Source organism: Miniopterus natalensis, chromosome 20 (genome assembly GCF_054644295.1).
Source record: "Miniopterus natalensis isolate mMinNat1 chromosome 20, mMinNat1.hap1, whole genome shotgun sequence".
Taxonomy (NCBI): domain Eukaryota; kingdom Metazoa; phylum Chordata; class Mammalia; order Chiroptera; family Miniopteridae; genus Miniopterus; species Miniopterus natalensis.
Genome location: NC_142100.1, coordinates 14,936,814 through 14,959,832, shown reverse-complemented (window position 1 = coordinate 14,959,832; position 23,019 = coordinate 14,936,814). Strand labels below are relative to the sequence as shown.

The following is a 23,019-nucleotide window of genomic DNA, read 5'->3' as shown; positions in this document are numbered from 1 at the left end:
GCCGGTTCACAGGCGCAGTGTGTTTCTCTGCTTCCCCATTGCTTGCGAGGCTAGGGTGGCAGGTTTTCTTCTGCTTTTGGAAGAAAAGAGGAACTGGGGATGTTTAGGCTGGAGATGAGAAAACCAAAAGTGACTGGAATCAGGATGAATGCCTGAAAATTAGAACAGATTCCATTTCATGATAAAATACTTAACTAGCAGTTGGTTCACCACAAGGAGATGGCTGCCTTAGAGGAGCTGAGTTCTGTGCCGCTGAAGGTGTTCAGACAGGTGGGGCCGCCTCCGGTCCAACCCTGTAGTGGGGACTCAAGCATTAGAAAGTTCACTTCTAGGGTGTGCAAAGGTTTTTTTAACCCTGAGATTCTGAAATACCACATTAATATTTCTCTCTCTCTCTCCCTTTCCCTCTCTCTCAAATCAATAAAACATATTTTTTTAAAAGAGTAAACAAGTGTGGACATAAAACCACTTTGGATTCTTTTTTTTTAAGCATATACACTTTGGAAGTAGAAGCCCCTGTAAGAGAACCCCAGGATGTAGCTCTCCAGGATTTGCTGGAACGCCTTTAGTGTCAGCGTTGCCCAAGTCCGCAGCTCTGTAGGAAGTTCCCAAGGTTCGTGCTCTTGCCCGGGTGTGCGTCCCCTTGCTTTGCTGACCAGACGCTCTTTGTTACAGCTCTCAGCAGCTGGTGGCAAGCTCCTTGACGTCGTCGTCCACCCTGGCGGAGATCCTGGAAGCCATGAAACACCCCTCGTAAGTGCTCGGCAGGTGTATGAGTGCACTGGGGCGGGAGGATCCCACGGGCCAAGCCGGGGCGATGCTCATGCAGTGCAGTTTAGTGGATTCACACCTGACTTTCTTACTCACTAGCTGTGAGACCTTGGGCAAGTTGCTTGACCTCTCTGATCTCTGAGACGGTTACCTTGTTTGTAAAATGGGATGACAGTGATTAAGTCACAGGTTTGACATAAGGATTAAATAAGATATTTACATAACTTACCTAGTATAATACCTGGCAAGGATACATACTCTTTAAATGTCACATCCTTTTTCCTTTTCTTTGTTCCCCCCATGACACCATTCTTTGTTCCGTCACGGGGGTTTCTCTGGGTCTAGAATAGTGGAGAGAAATTGCACTCTGGAGATCCTCACTTCAGATATGAAGTGCTTTCTCTGTCGTCTTCTCTTTGCCCTTGTTGCCATCATGTGCACACAACCCCTGCTCCCCGCCCGCCGTGCCGGAACTCAGGACAGGAGTCCAGCTGCTCTCTGAACAGAAGGGCCTGTCGCCGTGCTGCTTCATCAGCGCGGAGGTGGTACACTGGCTGGTGAACAGCGTGGAGGGGATCCAGACGCCGGCAATGGCCATCGACATCATGCAGGTGAGGCAGCCAGGGCAGGGCCCCAGGAAGCCAGAGCCCGTCTCTGGAGGAGCTGCCCTTTCCAGTAACGAGATCTGCAGGTTGGGGTGAGGATCTGTTTTTAATAAGGGAGGACTGTCTGGAATTGATAAAGGAGCTTGGCTTGCTTTGAAAGATACGATACCTTAACTTAAACATCTGGCAGAATTTATTGTCTGCACTCAAATATTCTGAAAGGAGTCTGCACTTTTGAACCTGAGAGGCATCTCCGTGAAAGATTCCCAGGGAATGATCTCCCTTTGACCTCGAGCCCCCATTTTCCCTGCTCACTCAGGATTCGAGGCTGGATTTAAGGCCCTGCCTCAGGGACCTTCTGGTGCCCTGTTCTTACTCTGTACTTACACTTAACGCAACAGAGTGAAGATGGTGTGTGTTTCTCATTTATGTCCCACCTCGACCAGGCTCCTTGAGGGCAGGGCCACCTCTTACTGTGTGTTTCCATATCACCAGTGTTTTCCATGTTGTTTCCCACGTGATGGGCCCTCAGCAGATGCTTGCTGAATTTAATTACACTGTTCAGAGCTGGAATTAAACTCAAGAGGAGAGGAATGGAAAGGTCGAGTTAGCTGAGGCAGCCATCCTGTCCACACAGAGGCCCCCGCTGGAAATCGGTACCATTTGCTGACCAGCTGGCTTGTCATCACTGAAATGTAAAATCAGTAACTGATTTGAATAAGCGCGTGATCTTCAGCTCTCTTTTTGAGGGTCTCAGTAGTCTGTTGTGCATGGCCTTTGCCTGATTACTTTATGTTCCCATCTCCCTGAGAATTGTATTTCCTTGTTCATACAATGAGTGCTACTATATAGCATTAAAGTAAATGAGCTGGAGGTACACATATCAACGTGGATAAATGTCAGAAGCCTGATGCTGAGTGACAATTCAATTTACAAAATGATAATAGTATTACACCCTTTACTTAGAACTTAAATTCCCATGAAAATACCTCATTTTCTTTATCAATACATGTCTATGTAATAAATTATTTAAAACATGTATAAGAATAACATTACACTCACCACTGGTTTCTGGGGAGAAAGAGGATTGGAATATCAGAGAGTCTGCAAAGATTTGTTTTTTAAGTAAAAAGATCTGAAGTCAGTAAAGTATTAAATTTGTTGAAGTCAGATAGTGGTATACCTGGATTTTCTTTATACTTTTTTCTATGTTTGAAATATTTGATCATATTATAATATGCATTTCTACTTTATAATACAACCTGCACCAGGCACATTTGGCACATTTAGCACAGTGCAGTTATGGCTGATGGGGGTTGGAGGGCAAGGTCTCCTCAGTGCCCTTGTCATTCCCCTGACTGTGGCATATAACTGAGGGCTGCATCTCTAAGATGGCCCTCTGCAGGGCTTTCAGAGTTTCGGTGTCTCTCCCTCTAGAAAATGCTGGAAGAGCAGCTCATCACGCACGCATCTGGCGAAGTCTGGCGGACCTTCATCTACGGCTTCTATTTCTACAAGATAGTCATGGACAAAGAGCCCGACCGAGGTCAGAGCTGAAGCACATGCTGTTGCCCACAGGGGCTGTTGTTTTGCCTAGTGATTTGCTCTTTCAAATGATGCTGCTTCTTGAGATTCTTGTGTCACTTTGTATTCCAAGTCGATGGATCTGTCAACTTCCTTGAGCATTTGTATTTAATTTAAGCATAACTGGAGTGACAAGGGTTTCTTAAAGCTACAGTATGTTCTTGGTGAGAACAGTGTGAATGGAAGATAAACCTAAAAGAGGCCAAAGGACCAGGTGTGAGGAAATTTTGGGGGGTCATGTTTTGGTAGCTGTTTTTGATTATAGCGCCCCCTACCCAGTGCAGGTGGTTCTGAGGATGACATGATGGGCTCTAACCTATAACAGCACCTTCTACTTGCTGGGCCTGCAGACTCCATCCCTTCCCCGAGGAAGACTATCAAGTCCTAACAGATTTTCCAAGATATATTTTAACAGTTTGTTGTTGTTTTTTAATAAGAAAAAGTAATCTCCAAGAGGGGAGCAATTTCCAGCATGGTCAGAGCTGGCTCGCATTGCACTGGAGGCAGCCAGGATTCAGACAAGCATCTCTAGTCCCCCTAGGACACACAGGGCTGGAAATGACTCTCATCCTGCAGACAAATGGCTTCCCAGCCTCTGGGTTTCAGGAATCTTGCATCAGATAAAGCAGCCTGTGCCACTCACTGTGTTCTCTTATCCAAGGATGTGTCAGAAGTGGACCTGCAGGTTTTTTCCCTTGTAGCCACTGATGTGTCCATGCTACCTCTTCCCTTAAATTCTGAGTGTGACCTATTTTACCTTCAAGTTGAAGAAATCCTGATTGCCATTATGTGCTGTAAAGTGAAGTATTTTTTTAAGTTGAAGTAAAAGTCACATAACATAAAAACAACCATTTTAAAGCGAACAATTTAGTGGCATTTGCTACGTTCACATTAATGTGCAACTACCACTCTATCTAGTTCCAGACCATTTGCATCCCCCTGATAGGAGACCCTGTACCCATTAGCAGCCAGTCCCCCCTGGCCACCACCAGTCTGCTGTCTGTCTCTAAAGACTGGCCTATTCTGGGCATTTCATTTAAGTGGCATCATACTATATGTGGCCTTTTGTGTCTGGCTTCTTTTACTTAGCGCGATGATTTCAAGATTCGTCCATGTTGTAGTGTGCATCGGTAAGAAAATAATAATCATTCGCGCTGAAGGTGCTTTCTCTCGCCTTCTGCTTCTCCCAGTGGCCATGCAGCAGCCCACCACCTGGCACCCGACAGCGGTGGACGACTTCGCCAGCTTCCAGCGCAAGTGGTTTGAGGTGGCCTTTGTGGCTGAAGAGCTCTTGCACTCCGAGATCCCAGCCTTCCTCCTGCCCTGGCTGCCCAGCCGGCCAGCCTCCTATGCGAGCAGGCATAGCTCCTTCAGCCGCAGCTTTGGAGGACGCAGCCAGGCGGCTGCACTTTTAGGTAGGTGCCCGACCCATTTAGGGCCTGGGGATACACTGGTGGGTGGCTAGGGGAGAGCAGCAGCCAAGGGAGTGATGCCACAGGAACCAGGATGAGAGCCACCATGGCTATCACACTGGCCGTTCTGTCTTTCGGCACTGTCGGCTCCTGTGCTAGCTTCTACTTTCTGAGTGGGTCAAGCCCATTGTTGTCCCAACCAACAGACAGTGTTCATCAGTTCTCAAATCAGGGCATGGTGTGAAACCTGCACGAAAGGAGGGAGTAGACAATGTGGCCACTTTTCTAAAGAGGCTGTCAGGATTCAGGGGATGTGAGCTGGTGCTCCCTGCTGGTTTAATTCCTGTCAAAGGTCTTCCTTAGGGTTATAGCATCCTAGGACCTCAGAAGATGAAGGGACCTCAAAGGTGATCCATTCCAAACACTCACACTGAGCACGAGCCTCCCTCCGCCCTGACCCCTGCAAATGTGCTTACCCCATCAAGGGATGTAAACTAGGACTCATCGCTTCTTTCCTCCATTCCTACGGCTGTAAAATAAGAGTGAACACCTGCTTACTGAATGGTAGTGACCTCAGATAGGAAATGGGAATGCTACTTTCAGGGAGGAAATGAGAGGTTAAGATGTGAACATCCTTCAAAAATGCAGCCTCTAAGCAAGGCAGCATGGGATTTATCTCAACGTCAGATTGGAGAGGTCCTGAAAACCCTCTGGAAGGAAGGAAACAAAAGTTAAATAAACCACACTCCAGTGAAATTCCACCTCCTAGTTAGTTAGCTTATAATTTCCCAGCTAATTGGAATGCTTACCTAGCCGGTAGGATGGAAATGTTAGGAGTCATCACAGTTTCCAGATCCTCAGATTCACTTGGATCCATATGTGGCTTTGACCTTGCCTTACGCCCTCCCCGCAACATTCCCAGCACTGTATGTGAGAAGTGAAGGGGGGTGGAGAGAGCAAAACTGTGAGAAGAGCAGCTTCTCCCTGTTGCATTTCTAACTCCCCATCTCCTTGAAGTCTTTGGAACAAAGAAGCCACATATTCCCTGTTAGCCTGGGCTGCTCACCTCTAGCCTAAACCACCCAGGACTTGATACCAAAGGCCTCTGGGCACCTGAAAGAGCAAACAGCAAGCTGGTGCATTTTGTGTCACAGAAGGGCCTGGTAGCCCATCAGAAGCAGCAAATAAATGGCAGGTCCCCTGATGCCAGTGGAAAGCAAAAGCTAATAGTCTAACAACAAAGACAGAGTCAGGAAAACCTATTACAAATATCACAAGCCTAAGAACTCGTCAGTGCAGCGTTAGTCATTTATAATGCTGGATCATATGGGGGAAACTTGTCAAAAAACTAAGTTTTGTACCATTTTCCCCCTAATTCAATTTTGATTTTTTAGAAAGAGAGGAAGTGGGGGCAGGGTGTGGGGAGAGGAACATCGATGTGAGAAACATCAACCAGTTGCCTCCTGCGTGCACCAACCAGGGATTGAACCTGCAACCTAGGTATGTGCCCTGACTGGGGATTGAGCCCTCAACCTTTCCACGTACAGGATGGCACACCAACCAACAGAGCCACACTGGCCAGGGCCCAAGCTTATTTTTACTTGGCCAGGGCCCAAGCTGTCTTTTCCTTACAGATAAAAGTTAAGCATTTTTATCTTCTTCAAGGAGCAAGGAGATAAGCTGAAAACTAGGTGGTTTTAGATACATACCGAAGAGAGAGTTGAAAAGTCAGCATCCTGCTCTCTTCAAGGTCACTTTCTGAGACAGAGGCACAATGAGTTACTTTAAATAAATGTTGGATCATGTATGGTGATACTCTATTTACCTGAGAGCTGAAGGAAGCAAAAAAGCTTTTCAAAGAACCCGAATAAATGCCAGAAACCCAAGTGTCACCTCTCATAGTGAACATCCCTCAGACCAGCATATAGAGCTCTTTGCTCTTACAAGTTTGGGCACAGGTCACTCAATAGCACCCCAGGTTAGAGGCAGAAAATTAGGGACATTTGATGGCAGCAAGTGTACTAACACATTGTATAAAAATGTTTTGCAGAACAACTCTGTTAGATTTTGGCTCTTTTTGGGGGGGGGGGGGGCGTAATTACTAGGATATTTTGGTCCAGACCAATCTTTGTGGTGGGGGGCTGTCCTGTGCATTGTAGCGTGCTTAGCCTCTCAGATCTCTACCCACTAGATGCCAGTGGCACCCCCCCACTACCACCCATTGTGGCAAAATGTCTCCAGACATTGCCCAGTGTCCTCAGGGGAGTGTAGAATTGCCCCAGTTGAGAATCGCTGCCTTGGAGGGAATTGAAGGATTCCAGTAAGGAGCCAAGATTGATCGCTTAGCAAAACTCAAGAGGCCCCGAAGCTAATCAGCAGCCTCCCCAAGCAGGCGTCGGGCTGAGAGGGTGCATTTTCAGAGCTGGGGTGGAAGGCGTGATGAGAGCTGGAGCTGGGCAGTTAGAAGCAGGCGCACTTCTCTGCTCTGTCCCAGCCCTGGGCTCTTCTCGTGCTTTCCACAGGGGCCTTCGTGCCTCAAGCAGTGCCGTGCTGATGGCAGCATTCATGCCGTGATTTCCAGAACATTTATGTGTCAGGCACTGCAGCAAGCAGACAATTATCTCATTAATTCCTCTTCCCATCCTGGGCGTGATGCAGTGATTTATGGTTTAGAGTTCATGGCACAGGCTCGGAGAGGTGAAGTCATTTGCCCAAGGCTCCGCTTCTGTTAAGCGTTGGAACTGGATTATTTTCTCAAGACTGCTTGGCGCTGGAGCCTGAGCCCTCACCATACTGCACTAGGGCCTCGGGAAGACAAGAGTCAAAGCCTGTCAGGACTGGAGGTGATCTGTGTGATGGTCCAGGTCCAGGGGCAACGGCTGTCCTGAGTGATGAAGGCCACTCAGATCCCAGCCCCTTGCTACACAGCCAGAGCTCTCTTAACAAAATGTGGCTTTTTTTCCCTTCTCTGTTACTCCCCCTGGTCTTCCCTGCATGCTTCCTCCAGTCCCAGCGCCAGCGGCGCTCACCTCACCAGGACCCACAGCCAGTTGACCTTCCAGGCTCCCCACCCACCTGCCATCTTCACTTCCCTCATTACACAGCTCAGAGCCGTCAGACCGCTAGCCCGTGCTGCCTTTCCCCACCCTCAGCGTCCTGGGTCACCGAGAAAACCGACACACTTGGAAGTAACTCCAGATTGCCCCCTGCCATCTGCCCTCCCGGTAGCCATGTCTGTCCCCACTGTGGATGAGCCACCCCTGCTCCTCTCTGTGGCCAGTGTTACCCCTACGTCTGTCTCTATCCCAGATTGTGCCCTCCAGTTTGAGACGCAGCCATCCACCTACTTACTTGGCATCTTCACTTAACAGACTGAAATGTTTAAACAGCTCCTGCCGTCCCCCCTCCCCCCACACACCTCCTCCCTTAGCCTTCCCTTCTCATTCTGTAGTCTCTTAGGCCAGAAAATTCAGTCAGTTTCACACTCTGTTGCTCTCCTACCCTACATCCAGTTCACCGGCAAATTCCATCTTTCTTATCTCTACCTTTGATGTAGATCCAAAATTGACCCCTTTTTACCGTCTCCTCTATGTCCAAGTCACCATCATCTCCTGCATTATTGCAGTCACGTTGATGGTCCTCCCAACTTCCACCCTTTCTCCCCATAATCTACTTTCCACAGGAGCCAGAGAGACCCTTTCAATGTAAGTTGGACCATGTTTCTCCTCTGGGCAGGATGTTCTCATGGCTCCCAACTCCCTTGGAATAAAAGCCAGAATTGTAGCAGCCCCCGGGGTTTTGATGATGTGGCCCCTCACTCTGCCTCATCTGCTGCTCAGCTTCACCACATGGGGTTTGTGCACTTCTGTGAACACTCCAAGCCCTCTTCTGTTTCCAGCCCTTTCCTTCTGCCTGTGGCATTGTCCCCTCAGGGGCCCTCAGGGCACCCTTTCTCACTTGCTTCAGGTCCCCGCTCCAAGGTCACCATATGAATGAGGCCTTCCTTGACCATCCCCAACTCTCATTCTCTGGGCCCCTTACCCTGCCTCTTAGTCTCCTTTGCTCTTGTCTTTAAATGGGGCTATCTTCAATGTTGGGTTTATTTCTCAGGGAAAAAAAATTAACGTGACTTGTCGAGGGAAGACGGCCTGTGTATCATTTATGACCTGCTCCCCTTTTTTGTGTATTCATTTTGACATGTGCCCTTTTAAGCATTTCTAATCCTCAGTCGGAGGTCAGCAGCGGAAAGCTGTTTTGAAATAGCTGACGGTGGCACAGAGTTCCGTCTGGCTCTGCCCGTGGTGGCTCCCACTTCCCCGCCCTTGTCATCCTATGTCGCTGAGCCGTGAAGCTGCAGGGGCATCTGAGTCCCTGGAAGAAGCGGCACTACATCTGGTCTTGACAACCCACTGGTCTCAGAGTCAGGAGGGGCTGTAGAGCGCCTCCGTCCAAACTCCTGATAAGTGAGCAGCCAGCTGCTCTCTGAAAATTCCTGCCAACAGAGCGCTCACTCCTGAGACCTCTTGTTCTATCACTGGACAGCTCTGCTTGTTACTTGGAGTTTCAGTCCCCTCCCTGATTTCTTCATCTTCCAGTGACACTGGTCCCCTTCGTGGCTCATTGATAATCCCCTCGCAGTGACTCAGCCTCCTCTTCTGGGTTTGTATGAATCCGTTGGACTTGCCCTTATCCCCCTGTCCCAAGGTGAATCGGTCGGTTCGCATGGAACTCAAGTAGTGATTCAGAGAACTCCCTGAAAGCTGCAGCTCAGCTGGGCTTACACTTTTGTCAACATCCTAAGCTGCTGACAGCATCCTCACTGCCCAGTCTCACTCCTCAGCAGGAAGCCAGTAGCCTCTTAAGCACTTGGCTGAGCAGTGTCCTTTCTTGGGCCTCCTCAGACCAGCCTGTTCCGAACTTGACGTGCCAGATAGAAGAGAAGAGATGTGCAAGGTCACTGATGGTGTGTTGAGTGTCCTTTCTTTGGTGACCAGAGGCTTTTCACTGGTGGAGGAATACACAGTGTCGAAGACCAGAGAGCAGAGTGTTCTTCCTTTGACCCTGGCTAAGTGAATGGTGACTCCCGCGGTGTCATGAATTGGGAGCACAAGGCAGAGACACAAGCCAGTTTAAATGAAATTTTTCGCATCGGAGCCACCAAATTTTTTAGCCTTAAGCATCATAGACACTAAGCAGTGTCCTTGGGAGTCATGGACAGGCCTAGGGTTGAGCATGGGCGAGCTCATGGCTTAAACTGGGAGGAAGGATTAACAGGAACAGGAGGAAAGGAGGGGAGTTACAAGCAAGGGTGGCTGGAGGAGAAGGCAGGAGGGGGAGCCTGTGACTCTCATTGATCCTTACCCCCCCTCTGTGGAACAGCCTGGCAGCCTCCATCTCAGCAGATGAGGAACTAAACCAGGGGAGGTGAGGCAATACCCTCAGGGGCACATGGTCAGGAAAGAGCAGAGCTTGGTTCTCATGCAAATCAAGAATGTTTTCCATTTTGTGTGTGCTGATTTTGAGAGAAGGGTAAGCCGAACGCCAGGCCTGGGCGCCATTCAGTGCCCCGGCTGTGGCTCTCCTGCCTCCCAACAATAGTTCACTGGAATTGCTGACTCAGGAGCCGGTTCATCCTTGTTAGTGATAAAAGCCACTCAGGGCTTCTACCTGCAGAACTCAGAGCCAAGCTGACTCCTTCAGATAAAGAAATACCGTTGGACTGGGGGGGAGGGCAGGTAGATACCCGAGGTCTGGCCGTGATCTTGTCTTTACTTCTGAGCCTGTTTCAGGCCTTTAGCCTGGTCAGGAACTTGATTACCTGATCCATCTCTAAAATATCCCTTTCTTGGTTGTGTAGGATTTCTCAGCAGGGGACCCAGGTAGGATGAGCTGGTTTGATACTGACCTGGAATTTTTGAGCAGCACACAGTTGATGCAACAGGGCGTTAGGCTTCTTTATGAGGTTTCATTTCTTGAGGAAAGATTATAGAACTGTTGCCTTTTGGGGTTGAGACCAAAAAAGCAAGACTTCCTCCAGACTGTGGTCTGGGTTGCTGGTCTACTTGTGTCCCTTCATGGGTCACTGGAATTGGAAGATCAGGGGTTCAGCTGGCTGAGGTTCTGGCTCTGTGATCTTGACCAAGGCTGCTTTTTCTTCATCTATAAATGAAGGGGCTGGATTAGATTGGGGAGGTAAACTATGGCTTAACTGGTCAAATCTGGCCTACCATCTGTTTGTTTTATAATAAATTTTAGTTTTAGAGCACTTTTAGATTCATAGCAAAATTGAGCAGAAAGTAGACTTTCTGTATACTCCCTGCCCCAACACACTCGCAGCCTCCTCCACTGTCAACATCTTCCGCCAGAGTGGGACAGTTGCTATAATCGATGAACCTACACTGAGATTGTCATCACTCAGAGTCTGTGGTTTACATAGAGTTCGCTCTTGGTGTTGTACATTTTATGGGCTTTGACAAATGTATAATGACATGTAACCACCATTATAGTGTCATACAGAATAGTGTCACCACCCTAAAAATCCATCTGATTTTGTAAATCAAGATTTATTGGAACACAGCCGAGCCCATGGTTTACGTAATGTCTGTGGCTGCCTTTGCACTATAATGGCAGAGATGAGAGTTGAGCAGTTGACACAGATGGTACAGCTTGCAAAACCTAAAGTATTTATTGTCTGGACCTTTATAGAAGAAGTTTGCCGACCCCTGGACTAGATGATTTCCAGGAAGCTTCTAGAATCTGTCATTTTTCTATTAGGTACTTCTACAGTTTCATATCTGGGTGTTTGTTCTCCCTCTTCCTCTCCCTCTCTCTCGGGGCCCCTCCTCTGGGCTGACATAGCTGCCACTGTCCCGGAGCAGAGGACCGTGACCCTAGATGTGGATGTGAACAACCGAACAGACCGGCTGGAGTGGTGCAGCTGTTATTACCATGGCAACTTCTCCCTGAATGCGGCCTTCGAGATCAAGCTGCACTGGATGGCAGTGACTGCCGCGGTCCTCTTTGAGATGGTGAGAACCCCCTCTCATGGACAGGGCCTTGGCTCACCTTGGAGAGGGGCACAGTGGGTGCTTAGTAGGGATTCATGTCACTTTTTTATTTTTATTTTTTTTTTAGTTCATGTTCCTATTACCTTTCACCTGGGTTATTTTAAAAATTTTAAGTAGAGTAAAAAATTCAGGCAGCCCAAAAGCTGTAGATTAGAATTTCTCAACCTTGGCGCTACTGGCATCTAGGACTGTATAACTCTCTGTTGCGGGGGCTGTCCTGTGCATTGTAGGGTGCTGAGCAACATCCCTGGCCTCTACCCACTAAATGCCAGCAGCACACCCGCCAGTATCTCCAGATATTGCCTCATGTCCCCAGGGAGGGGGAGCATTAGCATGTTTGAGCACCCCTCCCCTGGAGAGATTCTCATAAGGGGAGCATTCTTTTTTTTTTTTTTAATATATCTCCATTGATTTCAGAGAGAGGAAAGGAGAGGGAGAGAGAGATAGAAACATCAATGATGAGAGAGTCATTGATCGAGCCCGCAACCTGGGCATGTGCCCTGACCGGGAATCAAACCCCGATCGCCTGGATCCCAGGTTGACGCTCAACCACTGAGCCACGCCCTGCCGGGCAGGGGGCGCATTCTTAAGGTGCAGATTTACAGAGATGCCCAGAAGTCTCTAGTGCATGCTCATTATTATTTTAAAGCAATGTCCAAAATTGTTATGAATCAAATTTCATTAGGATAAATATCACATAAAATAAAAAGGTCATCGACTAAGCCTTAGAAATTATTTTGGTCAAACAGAGAGTTTGGTTTTTGTGTTGTTGTTAAACTGTAGTTATGAGGGTTCCTGGGAAAACTAAGAGTGATCCCCTTCAGTTTTTAACAGAATTGTATTTGTTTAAATCAAGGTATGGCCCAAACTATAGTTTTTTGAAATAGTGTTTGACACAAATCACATCTGTATGCCAGAGCCACATGCATCAGCTTTTAAAAATATAAGTATATATACATTAGTTTTATGGTTTGAAAAGTTCTTAAGACCAAGAACATTGCCACTGTTAGCTAAGAAACTGTTTTTAATGGGAAGGTTTTCCTTTACGCCCCAGTAACTCTCGTTCTCGGTCAGTCTTCAGACAGATGGCTTTTGGGAGTTTGCCGGAGAGCGGCTCTCATTCCGCCAGGTCAGGGCTTATCGCTCTTGGCCAGAGGCCACCACAGTCATCTTGCACCCTGCGTCATGTCCCACTCAGCCCGCTTGAGTGGATTGTTTTCCTATTCGATACTTTGGGCCTAGTAAATTTTTGATAAAGGACAAAATTAGGGCTTAACCTATATCCGGTGACCTTCCTCCAACATCCTATAGAACGAGAACAGTTTTTAGCTCTCCAGTCTCTTCCTCCCAAAAGAAACAGTGAAATTGCAGAAGCTCGGGCTGTGAAGAGGAACTGTGTGCTTAACTCACAGATTTTCGAGTATTCACCAGGAGGTTTAGACTGTGTGTTTTCTGTCCTGGGACTGGTTCAGAGCCAGTGAACACTAATAAATGAACATGCCAATCAACCTGTGTGACGCCATCCTGGCACCTTCGCTCCTTGGGCGGTATTTTATCTTGTCTGAACACAGTTGAGGGTGATACTGTTTGTTTCTGTGCTTTCCACCAGGTACAAGGTTGGCATCGAAAAGCCACCTCCTGTGGCTTTTTGTTGGTCCCGGTTTTGGAGGGTCCCTTTGCGCTGCCCAGTTACCTGTATGGCGATCCGCTTCGAGCCCAGCTCTTCATCCCACTTAACGTCAGCTGTCTGCTCAAGGAAGGCAGCGAGCACCTGTTCGATAGTAAGAGATACTCCCCTCTGGGCTTCTGTCTCCATGAGTAAGACCAGACCTCCTCTTTCCCCCAAGGACACCTCTAGGTACCTAATCCACGTAGCCTATTGCGTAGAGGCAGCCTTTGGACAAGGGGCGGAAAGGACCTGGGTTTAAGTCATTCTTCACTTAGTGGCTGGGTGACCCTAAACAAGTCTCTTAATGTCTCTGAGCCTCAGATTCCTTGTACATAAAATGAGGGTGGCTGGAGCTGGTTTGCGACTCAGGAAGACCCTCAAAAGGCCTGGAGCAGAATGGCAGGTGGGAGAGGGTGTGATATCCTGTAAATCATGAACAGCCCTGGTGCTCTCCCTACACTGTCCTTCCTATGCTCCAACCTAACTGGTTTGGGCTGCAGGAATTTGAACCTCATAGGAGGCTCGATTCTGCTGTTCCATGCAAAAATGCTAAAAAAGGAAGGCATTGAAGGCAAAACAAGAAACAGTGACCTATTGTGCAGAGCTGTGGTGTGTCAGCACCTGGAACACTGCACATGGCGTGAGTCCTGCATCTCAAGGAAGACGGAGCAGGAGGAGGCTTGTAGGACGGCAGGACCCAGACAGGGCCCCTCCCTTGGAACAGGGTTGTCAGTCTGAACGGGAGAGCACAGCACAGGGGGCCAACCCGGCTGCTGCCCCACCCTAATCCATCCAAACTCTGAGCGCAGGTGCAGGACAGATGGGAGGATGCATCTTACTTCACACAGCATGGAACTTTTTATAACCGAGTGCTCATTGCAGTGAGCATATAAGTAGTTCCTCCAGAGCTTTCAATGAGCTCACAGTTGAGCTTTTTAAAACCGGAAAGCTAGAGTTGCTGCTAATACGTTAGGAGCCGCTTTCGTTTCTCAGATATTAAAATTAACAATGTGAAAGAAAAAACTTTGGATGTAAGGGAGATGCCTTCTTCCTGTGCCCTTGTAAGTCTGTGTCATGGTTGGTGGCAGAGGACCGGCCCAGAGGGCAAGAGGTCTTGCCTGGTCCGGGAGGCCAAGCTAAGTGTCCCTGTGCTTTTCCTGGGGCAGGGTACCCGAGGATAGAAACAACTTTTGTTCCAAAGGCCCATCTGTATATTCTTTGTTTACGTCTTGGAAGACGTTTTGGTATAGACACAATATTTTAAGGGACAGTTGGGGTTCCAGGTGAGCCCCACAGTGATCTTTAGAGTTTATAAAGCACTCTCCTCTCTCTCTCTCTCTCTCTCTCTCTCTCACTCTCTCACTCTCTCACTCTCTCACTCACACACACACACACACACACACACACACACACACACACACACACATTCTCCTGTGACCTCAGTGTGGCTGAGACAGGACCATTTTTGCAGTTCTGAAAGGCCAGATGATTGTGTTTGTATCTCATGATTTTAAGCCAGGCACCACCTCATAGTGCTGTTTTTAATATGTTGAGGGGACAGAGAGATCGTCCCCCACATCATCAGAGACTCTCCCGGGGTTTTCCACCGTCACGGTAAATAGCACAGGATTGCTCGAGGGGCTGGCATTGTAGGACATTTTCCTGTGAGCTGATGGTTTTCCCTGCCAGGTATAACCCAGTCATCAAGAGACCAGCATCCTCTGTTGGTTGCCATGGTGACAGTTAACGAAAGGAGTCCAGCTTCAGGGAATAAGGACTTGTATCTAAAACTCGATTTTCTTCCAGTTACTGCCCCTTCCGATAACAGGGAATTCAGAACCTTAAAAATCTGACAAGGATCTGCCGTGTGCGTACGTTTGCCTATCAAAACCAGAGTCTTTTTCTCCCTTGCTCTTCCGTTGCCCAGAATCCTCAAGTCTGCCCTAGATAGAAGATTTCAAGTGCAGGAGGAGGAGACTGGCAAGGCCGCCGCAGGCACCTGTGGCCTTTGGGGTGTCTCGTGCAGTTGCTGCTCCAGCCCTTGGCACCTGAGCCCTGAGAGCAGCCCTGGCCCATGGCCTGTGTCTGTGTGGCAGGCTGCCCAGCCCCCCCTCCCCTGGGTCCTCCCAGCAGCCCCTCGGGAGCAGCAGAGAGCGAGGTGTCTGTGTGGCAGGCTGCCCAGCCCCCCCTCCCCTGGGTCCTCCCAGCAGCCCCTCGGGAGCAGCAGAGAGCGAGGCTGGAGCAACGAAGCGGGCGATGGGGGAGGGTGTGTTCCCCCCCCCTCCCCAGCCGATTGCTTTTCCAAAATCATTTTTATGTTTATTTGCTTCAGTTTCCCCACCCCTAAAGTGGAGCTTATCCTACTGCCTTTCCTGATAGGGAAATGGAAAATGGGTAATTAAAAAAAATTTTTTTTATTTTTGTTCTTAGAAGCAGATAACATGCATTTAAAGCTGCTCTTTTGTTTGCACTTTAATATCGTGCTCCTTTGCGCTGCTGGCGTAGGAGGTGATTAGCACGAGTCTTACCTTGGGTCCTGGTAGCTCACAGTGGTTTCTGAGGCCTCGTTTCCATCCCCTTTCTAGAGCCTGATAGAGCTTAGGGGGAGGGGTGATGAGAATGTGTGGCTGTCACTCTCTTTAGCACGTCCCTCCTTGGGGTAGAGGCTGGTCTTTCCGGAAGCAGGCAGTGTGGGAAAGCAAAGCCTATGACCAAAGGGGGGGATTGCCAAGAGAAGGGTACAGGAGGCCGGACCCAGGAGGACTGCATACCTTGGGATCACAACCGAGCATTTACTCTTTTTTTCCTTTCAGACTTTGAACCGGAAACATACTGGGATCGAATGCACCTTTTCCAGGAGGCCATTGCACACAGGTGTGTCCCTTAGCAAGAGAAAATAGTGGGAAGGCACTCATGTTTGTCTCGAATAGCAGTTACCAAAGCAAAGCCCAGTTTGTTTCAGTTCTAGGGAAACAGGTCCACCAAAGACAAAATCGCCACTTATTGCCGATGGGACCCTGGCCTTGGTTTTGAAGATAAGCACTACCTCTCTGGTTCCTGTGGCTGTTGTTTTTCAGACCTGATTTCTGTTGTCTTACAGTTGAGGGGGGAGCAGAGAGCTCCCTCCTCAGCCTCCAGCAGGACCCTGAGACAAGCTGGCCAGGCAATGTTACATGAGATGAAAAACTGAAATTTGTCAAGAGTCCCTTGACGTGTTGAAAAGACATCAGTGGTTAAAAAGTAATAGCTAAGTCAGTAGGTATTTACTGGCACTTAATACATGTTCCAGGGAAAGGGTTTCCCAGGCTTAGCTGTCCATCCCTCAGGCCAGTACAGTTTTCTCCAGAATATCGCTAACTCAGTGTCCAATTGCTGCTCCCTGTTAATCATGGTGTAAGCAAAGCCCCCTGCTCTGGCCTCAGGTCCTCTTGCTGCAGCCGCCTTCAGTGTCATATTATCTCCCATTCAAGCACCTTCAGCTGTTACCACTGTGCACATGCCCCCCATAGCCACGGGATGAAGTCCAGACTGTTCATCCCCCCACCCGAGTTGGCCCCCACCTTAACCTTATCCTGACCCTCTCTTCGTACACCTTGCTCTGATGCTCAGTAAAAGCCATGGAATGGATACCAGGGCAGCTAGTTTCCTCCTTCCAGGGGTAGGGGTGCCAATGTGGGGAAGGAGGTCGGGGGTGCAGTGGCCGGTGGAAAGGGCATTGACGTGGGAAGCAGACAGGCCAGGTTCACCTCTGCCTCCACCAGCATCTGGCTGGGGAGCCTTGAACGAGTCCTGGGACTACTCCACCTTCATCGTCTCACCCCTCACAGAGCGGTTGGGAGGGTTCTCTGATCTTCCCGGCACCTAGGAAGACCCCAGCCAACTGACAAGTTGATTATCAGGTCCGACACTGCTCACCTATGTGTCCTCGGGCAGACACCGCACCTTGCAGGCTGGATATCACTCGGGACGTTGCCTTTATTTGTCACATCTGCTCTGTTCCTCACAGCATCCTCCTCCAGGCCCACCTGAGTCCAGATCCCAGTACTGTCTCCTTTAAACTATTGCCCTTTCCTCTTTAGCCTGCTTTTCCAGCCCTCAATTTCCCTATAAGCCTCCCGCCCAGTCCCCATGTATCACTGCTGTGAACTCTTCTGTGTGTCTGTTCACCTAAACCTGCTCCTTCCCCATCTAGGTCCTTTCCCCCACCTTTCCACCCAGGCCCCCACCCCCTTCTGCACCTGCCAGTCTTTCTTCACCGGGGATCCCAGGTCCCTCCACTCTGAATCCCTCCACCCGTTTTCCCCAATACACTCTGTCCTGCACACTAGCTTAGGGGCCCCTGGAGGGCAGGGGCAGCATTGTTCTCATTTATGTTTCCTTCCACAAGGCCTAGCAGAGTGCCTTGCCCAGAAGAGTTGTTCAACATGGAGCTTTTTGCATAGAGTGGAGCTCTAGGTGGGAATGTGGCTCTGAAATGAAACATTCCACCTGTAAGTCTGTCCCAGAAAGAGCTAAAAAAGTGTCCAGCTCCCCAGCTCCTTCACTTTCGCCTGGGCAGTTCCTAGGGTCTGGAGCCCCTTCCCTCACTTCGATCCTGAGTGGACAGTGAGCAGACCAAGGACCATGTGGTTAAATTACCTTTTTTATTTTTAAAAAATTTTTATTTATTTCATGTCTTTATTGATTTCAGAGAGGGAGGGAGAGGGAGAGAGAGAGAGAGAGAAACATCAATGATGAGAGTCATTGATCGGCTGCTTCCTGCACGGCCCCCCCACTGGGGACCGAGCCCGCAGCCCAGGCATGTGCCCTGACCGGGAATCGAACCTTGATCTCCTGGATCCTAGGTCTATGCTCAACCGCTGAGCCACGCTGGCTGGGCTAAATTGCCTTTTTAAAATGAAAGGTCCTTCCTGGTGACATAAGGAAGAGATGAGGTAAGAATCTGGCTAGGCCGATGCACACTGACTAAATAAAGGACCTGGACTGAAAGTAGAAAGGAAGAAAGGCACAACCCAGGGCCGTTCCTACACATGATAGGATCGGCCTGTGGTTGATGGAGCTTGCAGGACATGTTAGCCTACCCAGTTAATCTGCATATCTGACCTGGTGTGTCCTTCAGTAAATAATCATCAAGTGCCTGTGTAAAGCTGGCAGCTTATATAGAGGCTGCAACACCTCCCTGAGGAACCGTCCAGGGAGGGAGAGAGGCATTTTACCTCCTTTAGTTCTGCCTATATCCCTGCCTTCATTACATAAACCCCTCAGACTCGGGGCAGAGGCCACATCTATTAACGTGCCCTTTGCAGCACTTAGCAGGTAGAGCTGTAATAAATGGGTTTGTGGAAATAGAAAACCCAGGAATAGAACCAGCCATAGGCAAGAAGCAGAACAGAACAGCCGTAGATGAAAAATGGCCCCTCCTGCCCATTCCAGAGCGCAGTGAAGCAGAGAGCCCCAGATTGGCAGTCCTCTCCTTTAAGAAAAGAATTTCCATTAAGATACCTCATTTCACTCCAAAGCCTTTATTGAGAACCTACTGTGTGCTTAGTGTGGAAGACGAGGAAAAGGAAAGAGGTATGGCTAAATAGGTAAAGATTAGGACCATGTTCTGGAGAACCTGACAGTCTCAAATATGTGGGTAGGCACAGTGGGAAGATCTGATGGGACGGCTGGGGGTGCGAAGGAGAAGGAGGGGTAGCTGGGCAGAGGCGATGGCTGGATGAGAAATGGTACGGCAGTGAGAGGGCCTCTCACCACCCCGGAGATGAAAGGAGGGAGATCTGGTGAGCTACTGAAGAGGTGGAGGCTGAGACATAGCGAGGACAAAAGTAAGCAGCCTGAATGTTCCCTCTTGAAAGAGATCTTTCCACATCCCTTTAGCCCGGGCTGTGAGAGACCTGTTAGCACACTCTCTCCCCTTGTCCCTTTCAAGGCCCTAACCATGTGTCTGTCTTCCTGTCTTTCGCTCAGGTTTGGGTTTGTACAAGATAAATATTCTGCATCTGCTTTTAACTTCCCGGCTGAGAACAAGCCTCAGTACATCCATGTTACAGGTGAGGCGCTTGGGGCAGAACGTGGGTCGGTGGGTGGGTGGGCCCCTGTGGCAGGAGGGGCCTGGCCCCATGCACCGGGTTCTCCCTCATACCAAGCCTGTGGCTGCAGAAGCACCCCAGCTGACACTGGGTGCCCTCCCGGTGACTGCAGCACTCCCCCCCTTCAGGAACAGTGTTCCTGCAGCTGCCCTACTCCAAGCGCAAGTTCTCGGGGCAGCAGCGGCGGCGGCGGAACTCCACCAGCTCCACCAACCAGAGCATGTTCTGCGAGGAGCGGATCGGCTACAACTGGGCGTACAACACCATGCTGACCAAGACGTGGCGCTCCAGCGCCACGGGGGACGAGAAGTTTGCGGATCGGCTGCTGAAGGACTTCACGGACTTCTGCATCAACCGTGACAACCGGCTGGTCGCGTTCTGGACCAGTTGCCTGGAGAAGATGCATGCCAGTGCCCCTTGAGCCCAGGCTGCATGGGGTCAGAGGACGGGCAGGGTTCCCATCTTGCTATTGATATTCAATAGGATCAGTCTGGCTCTGGGCATCTGATGGCCACTGTCAGTGCGTGGGGGCCGCTGCTGCTGCTTCCCCACTAGTGTTCTTCCACTTGAGGGAGGCTTGGAAGCAGCTAGCGCCCAGAGCAGGTGGGAGGCCCAGATGGCCGTGGGAGGGCTTTAGTACTGGGGAAGGGGACAGGCAGCCCCCATGAGTGTCCTCAGACGGGGGGCGGTTCCTTCGAGTTCCCTTTTCCTCCACCATCCGTGGGCTATTCGCAGCGGAATCTGCCACTTCCCACTAGAAGTGTGTGCAGGATGTAAGATAATTTTGTGAAATAATGTACCATAGGCTCACACCAACTGTATATACCTGTACATATCAGAAGCTCAAATAAAGTGCCACGTGCGGCATCCCTGTCCCCAGCCTGGTTTCTGGCAGCAGCAGTCCCATCCTCGGTGGACAGTCATGCCCTGTCTCCAGGGCTGCAGTGGCCAATGAGCAGCCACAGATGGTGAGGGGACTTTAGAATTCAGCCTTGGAGGGTCTGGCTGTGTGTCTGCTGAAAGATGTCTTTAACAGGCCCATGGGCCAGAGCAAAGAAAGTTCCGGTCTGGCCTGGAGAGCAGACAGTACTAGGAAACTGCAGGCTTCTGTTAGAGGTGCATCTTGCTAAGTGGATGAGCCCAGCTGGGGCACGGGGACCTCGTGACATTCTGAAAAAAATCAAAGGAAAGCCACTCTTAACTCTAACCAAGGTTTAGGACCCACCGCCTAACAGGATAAGACTTAGCATGGTGCCTCAGCCTTAGCACCCTGCCTTAACCTGCTGGGGGTGGGGTGGGGCTGCTGCCAGAGGGGAACCTGACAGTTACTGAATCTCCCCCTCCACCTCTCCACACGGAGCTAGCTGCATGCCCTGATGACTGACCTCAATAGCTTGCGAATCCACCCACTTCTTCCCAGGCCCTCTGCTCCCGCTCAGCTGAGACCTCTTTCTAACTGAGCTTCCTCTTGCATGGCAGGGAGGGCCTCCTACCTCGGCTCAGCTTTCACTCCAGGCCATCCTCCACTTGGCAGTCAGCTTCTTTTTGAAAAACCATTCTGATGGTGTCCACCACATATTTCAAACTCTTGGGCTGCTTGAACTTCAAAAATCTTAGACATAGTCCTGCAGTCTGGTCCTGGGCTGTTCCTCTAGCCACCTGAAGCATTGCAAACTCTAGCTGTTCAGTGCCTTGAACACACTGTTCCTTCTACCTGGAACACTCCTCTCCACACCCATTAACTCCTGGTTGTCATCCATCAGCTCTTAAGTCATGTGATTTCTCCAGAGAAGGGCAGCGGGATGCCCTGTGACATCTCCCCACAGCCCCTTCTCCCACAACACTCGGCACGTTGACACTAGCATGCATGGCAGAAGCTTGTCTATTGTGTTTATCAATTTGTTCCTGAATGTGCAGCATGAGAGCAGACGATGGGAAAAATGGATCTTGGCTGAATGCACGGATTGAAGGAATGAACTCTGGGCTCGAGGGCCAGGCACTGGGTGTTACATCTGAATCTCCCCCCCACTAGCTGGGTTCCCCCACTTAGTGGAGGTAGTTTCCTCCTATGTAATACGCAGCTCTTGATACGTGTAGACTTTGAGAGAACAGCTCTGCTAATGTTTGTGAAAGTGTACTGGCTGATTCCTGGCGTGGAGCAAGTCCTTGGTAAAAATCCATTTTATATTCATTTTTCACCTTCCCTTCCCTCACACAGATCTTTGCTCCTTTCTAAGCATCTATATCCTTCCATTATAAATTGGGAGGCTATTTCCCAGGGCGGTTGGAGGGTCAAAACACAGATGTATATGAAAGGGCCTGCTAGCAAGCAGGCGGTAAACACACGGAGGCTGCTTTCACATGGCAGGCTGGGCGCTCCTTCGCAGTCAGCTGAGATCCTCCGTATCCTGCGTGTGAGGCCAGCAGTCGCCCCTGCCCTCTTCCGTTTTGCAAAAATGACCCAGGAGAAGAAAGCCCAGAGGATGACTTGCTGGAAGAAGAGGCAGCTGACAAGTTAGAACTCTGGGTCACCATCCTTCAGAGCTGAGCCTGAGAGGCACATGCCCTCGAGTCCCTGCTGGCTGCTCCCCCTGCCTTTCTCCTCTCTCCAGCCAGTACCTCCTTCCCCCCACTTGTCCAAGCCAGAGTCTGAGTCTAAATCAACCCTTCTCCTCCAGCATCATCCAGTCCTCCCACCTATCCCTCCTGCCCGTCCCTCATACCTGCCCACCTCCATCCCTGTGCCCAGGTGCTGGGCCCGGCCCTTGGGGAGCGTGTGGTTTGCTTACACATGGAGCATGTGTGTGTGCTTATTGCAAGCCCACCCGCAGACAGACAGATGTGAAGAATCTTTCCTTGGTGGAGAGAGAAAAGCACTAGGCTTGGGCCCAAGAGGACCTGGGTTTAAATTCCAGCCCTGCCATTTCTTAGCTGTGAGAACTAGGGATAGTTCTCTCCTGAGCCTGCTTCCTCACCTGTTAAACAGAGATGTGGCCTCTTCTTTCTCCCCAGCCCTCATACATACAACATGTAACTGCACACACATTGCTCTTCTGTGCCTGTGACACTGAAACTACTTGCCGACACGTTTCCACTCGCTAGGCTGAGACCTTCTAGCACACTCTTCTGTCGATGGGAGTCGAATGAATGAGTCGGTGAGATTGAGGAAGCAGGGCCCAGCATGCAGGAGGGACACATGAACCCACAAGGTCAAGAAAGACCTAACGGGGTCACCCAATCTCGCTCCCTAAATCAAATCATGGGAGGCCCTCACTCATGTTGAGAAATGAGGCCATTAAGGCCAAGACATGTACATGACTTGCCTTGGGTCACCCCAATGTGGGTGGGGAAGAAAGTGGTCCAATAAAACAAGAGCTTTAGAGCAGAGGGGTTCTTGGAGATCTGGTCTAATTTTTAAATTTTCTCTCAGACAAAGAAACAGAGTACCCAGGTCCCCGGGTTCCCAGCCCAGGACCTTTCTAGGGATTTGGTTGCAGTTAATTGCATGGCGGTTAAGAGGGCAGGTTCAGAAGGTGGGTGGCTGGATTCAGATTCCAGCAGAGCCACTTGCCAGCACACGACCCTGAGTAAGGTCCTGCACCTCTCAGAGCCTTGGTTTTCTCATCTGTAAGATAAGACAATAATAACACCTTATGGGACCATGAAAATCCCATGAGAGAAGGTGAGTAAAGAGCTAAGGCAGTGCCTGGAAGGTTATGACCCCCCTCCCTAAATATTAGTTGTTATGATGATGAGAGGGCCAGAGTGGACATGGTAGTCTTTAAAGAGGAAGTAGCTTTGGGCCTTGTGGGATGTGTA

The 23,019-nt window shown here is 49.7% G+C and overlaps 1 protein-coding gene across 1 annotated transcript in view; it reads left to right on the top strand.

The window, feature by feature from the left end:
- Positions 1-20,067, top strand: part of DEPDC5 (DEP domain containing 5, GATOR1 subcomplex subunit) — an 81,870-nt gene extending 61,803 nt beyond the window's left edge. The window contains exons 35-43 of the mRNA XM_016198524.2: positions 676-753; positions 1,250-1,382; positions 2,814-2,922; positions 4,151-4,375; positions 11,231-11,400; positions 13,049-13,220; positions 15,922-15,982; positions 19,079-19,161; positions 19,329-20,067. Coding sequence (XP_016054010.1) covers positions 676-753; positions 1,250-1,382; positions 2,814-2,922; positions 4,151-4,375; positions 11,231-11,400; positions 13,049-13,220; positions 15,922-15,982; positions 19,079-19,161; positions 19,329-19,621 — 1,324 coding nt within the window. The 3' untranslated portion in view covers positions 19,622-20,067. The remainder of the gene's footprint in view (positions 1-675; positions 754-1,249; positions 1,383-2,813; positions 2,923-4,150; positions 4,376-11,230; positions 11,401-13,048; positions 13,221-15,921; positions 15,983-19,078; positions 19,162-19,328) is intronic.
- The last annotated feature ends 2,952 nt before the right edge of the window (positions 20,068-23,019 follow it).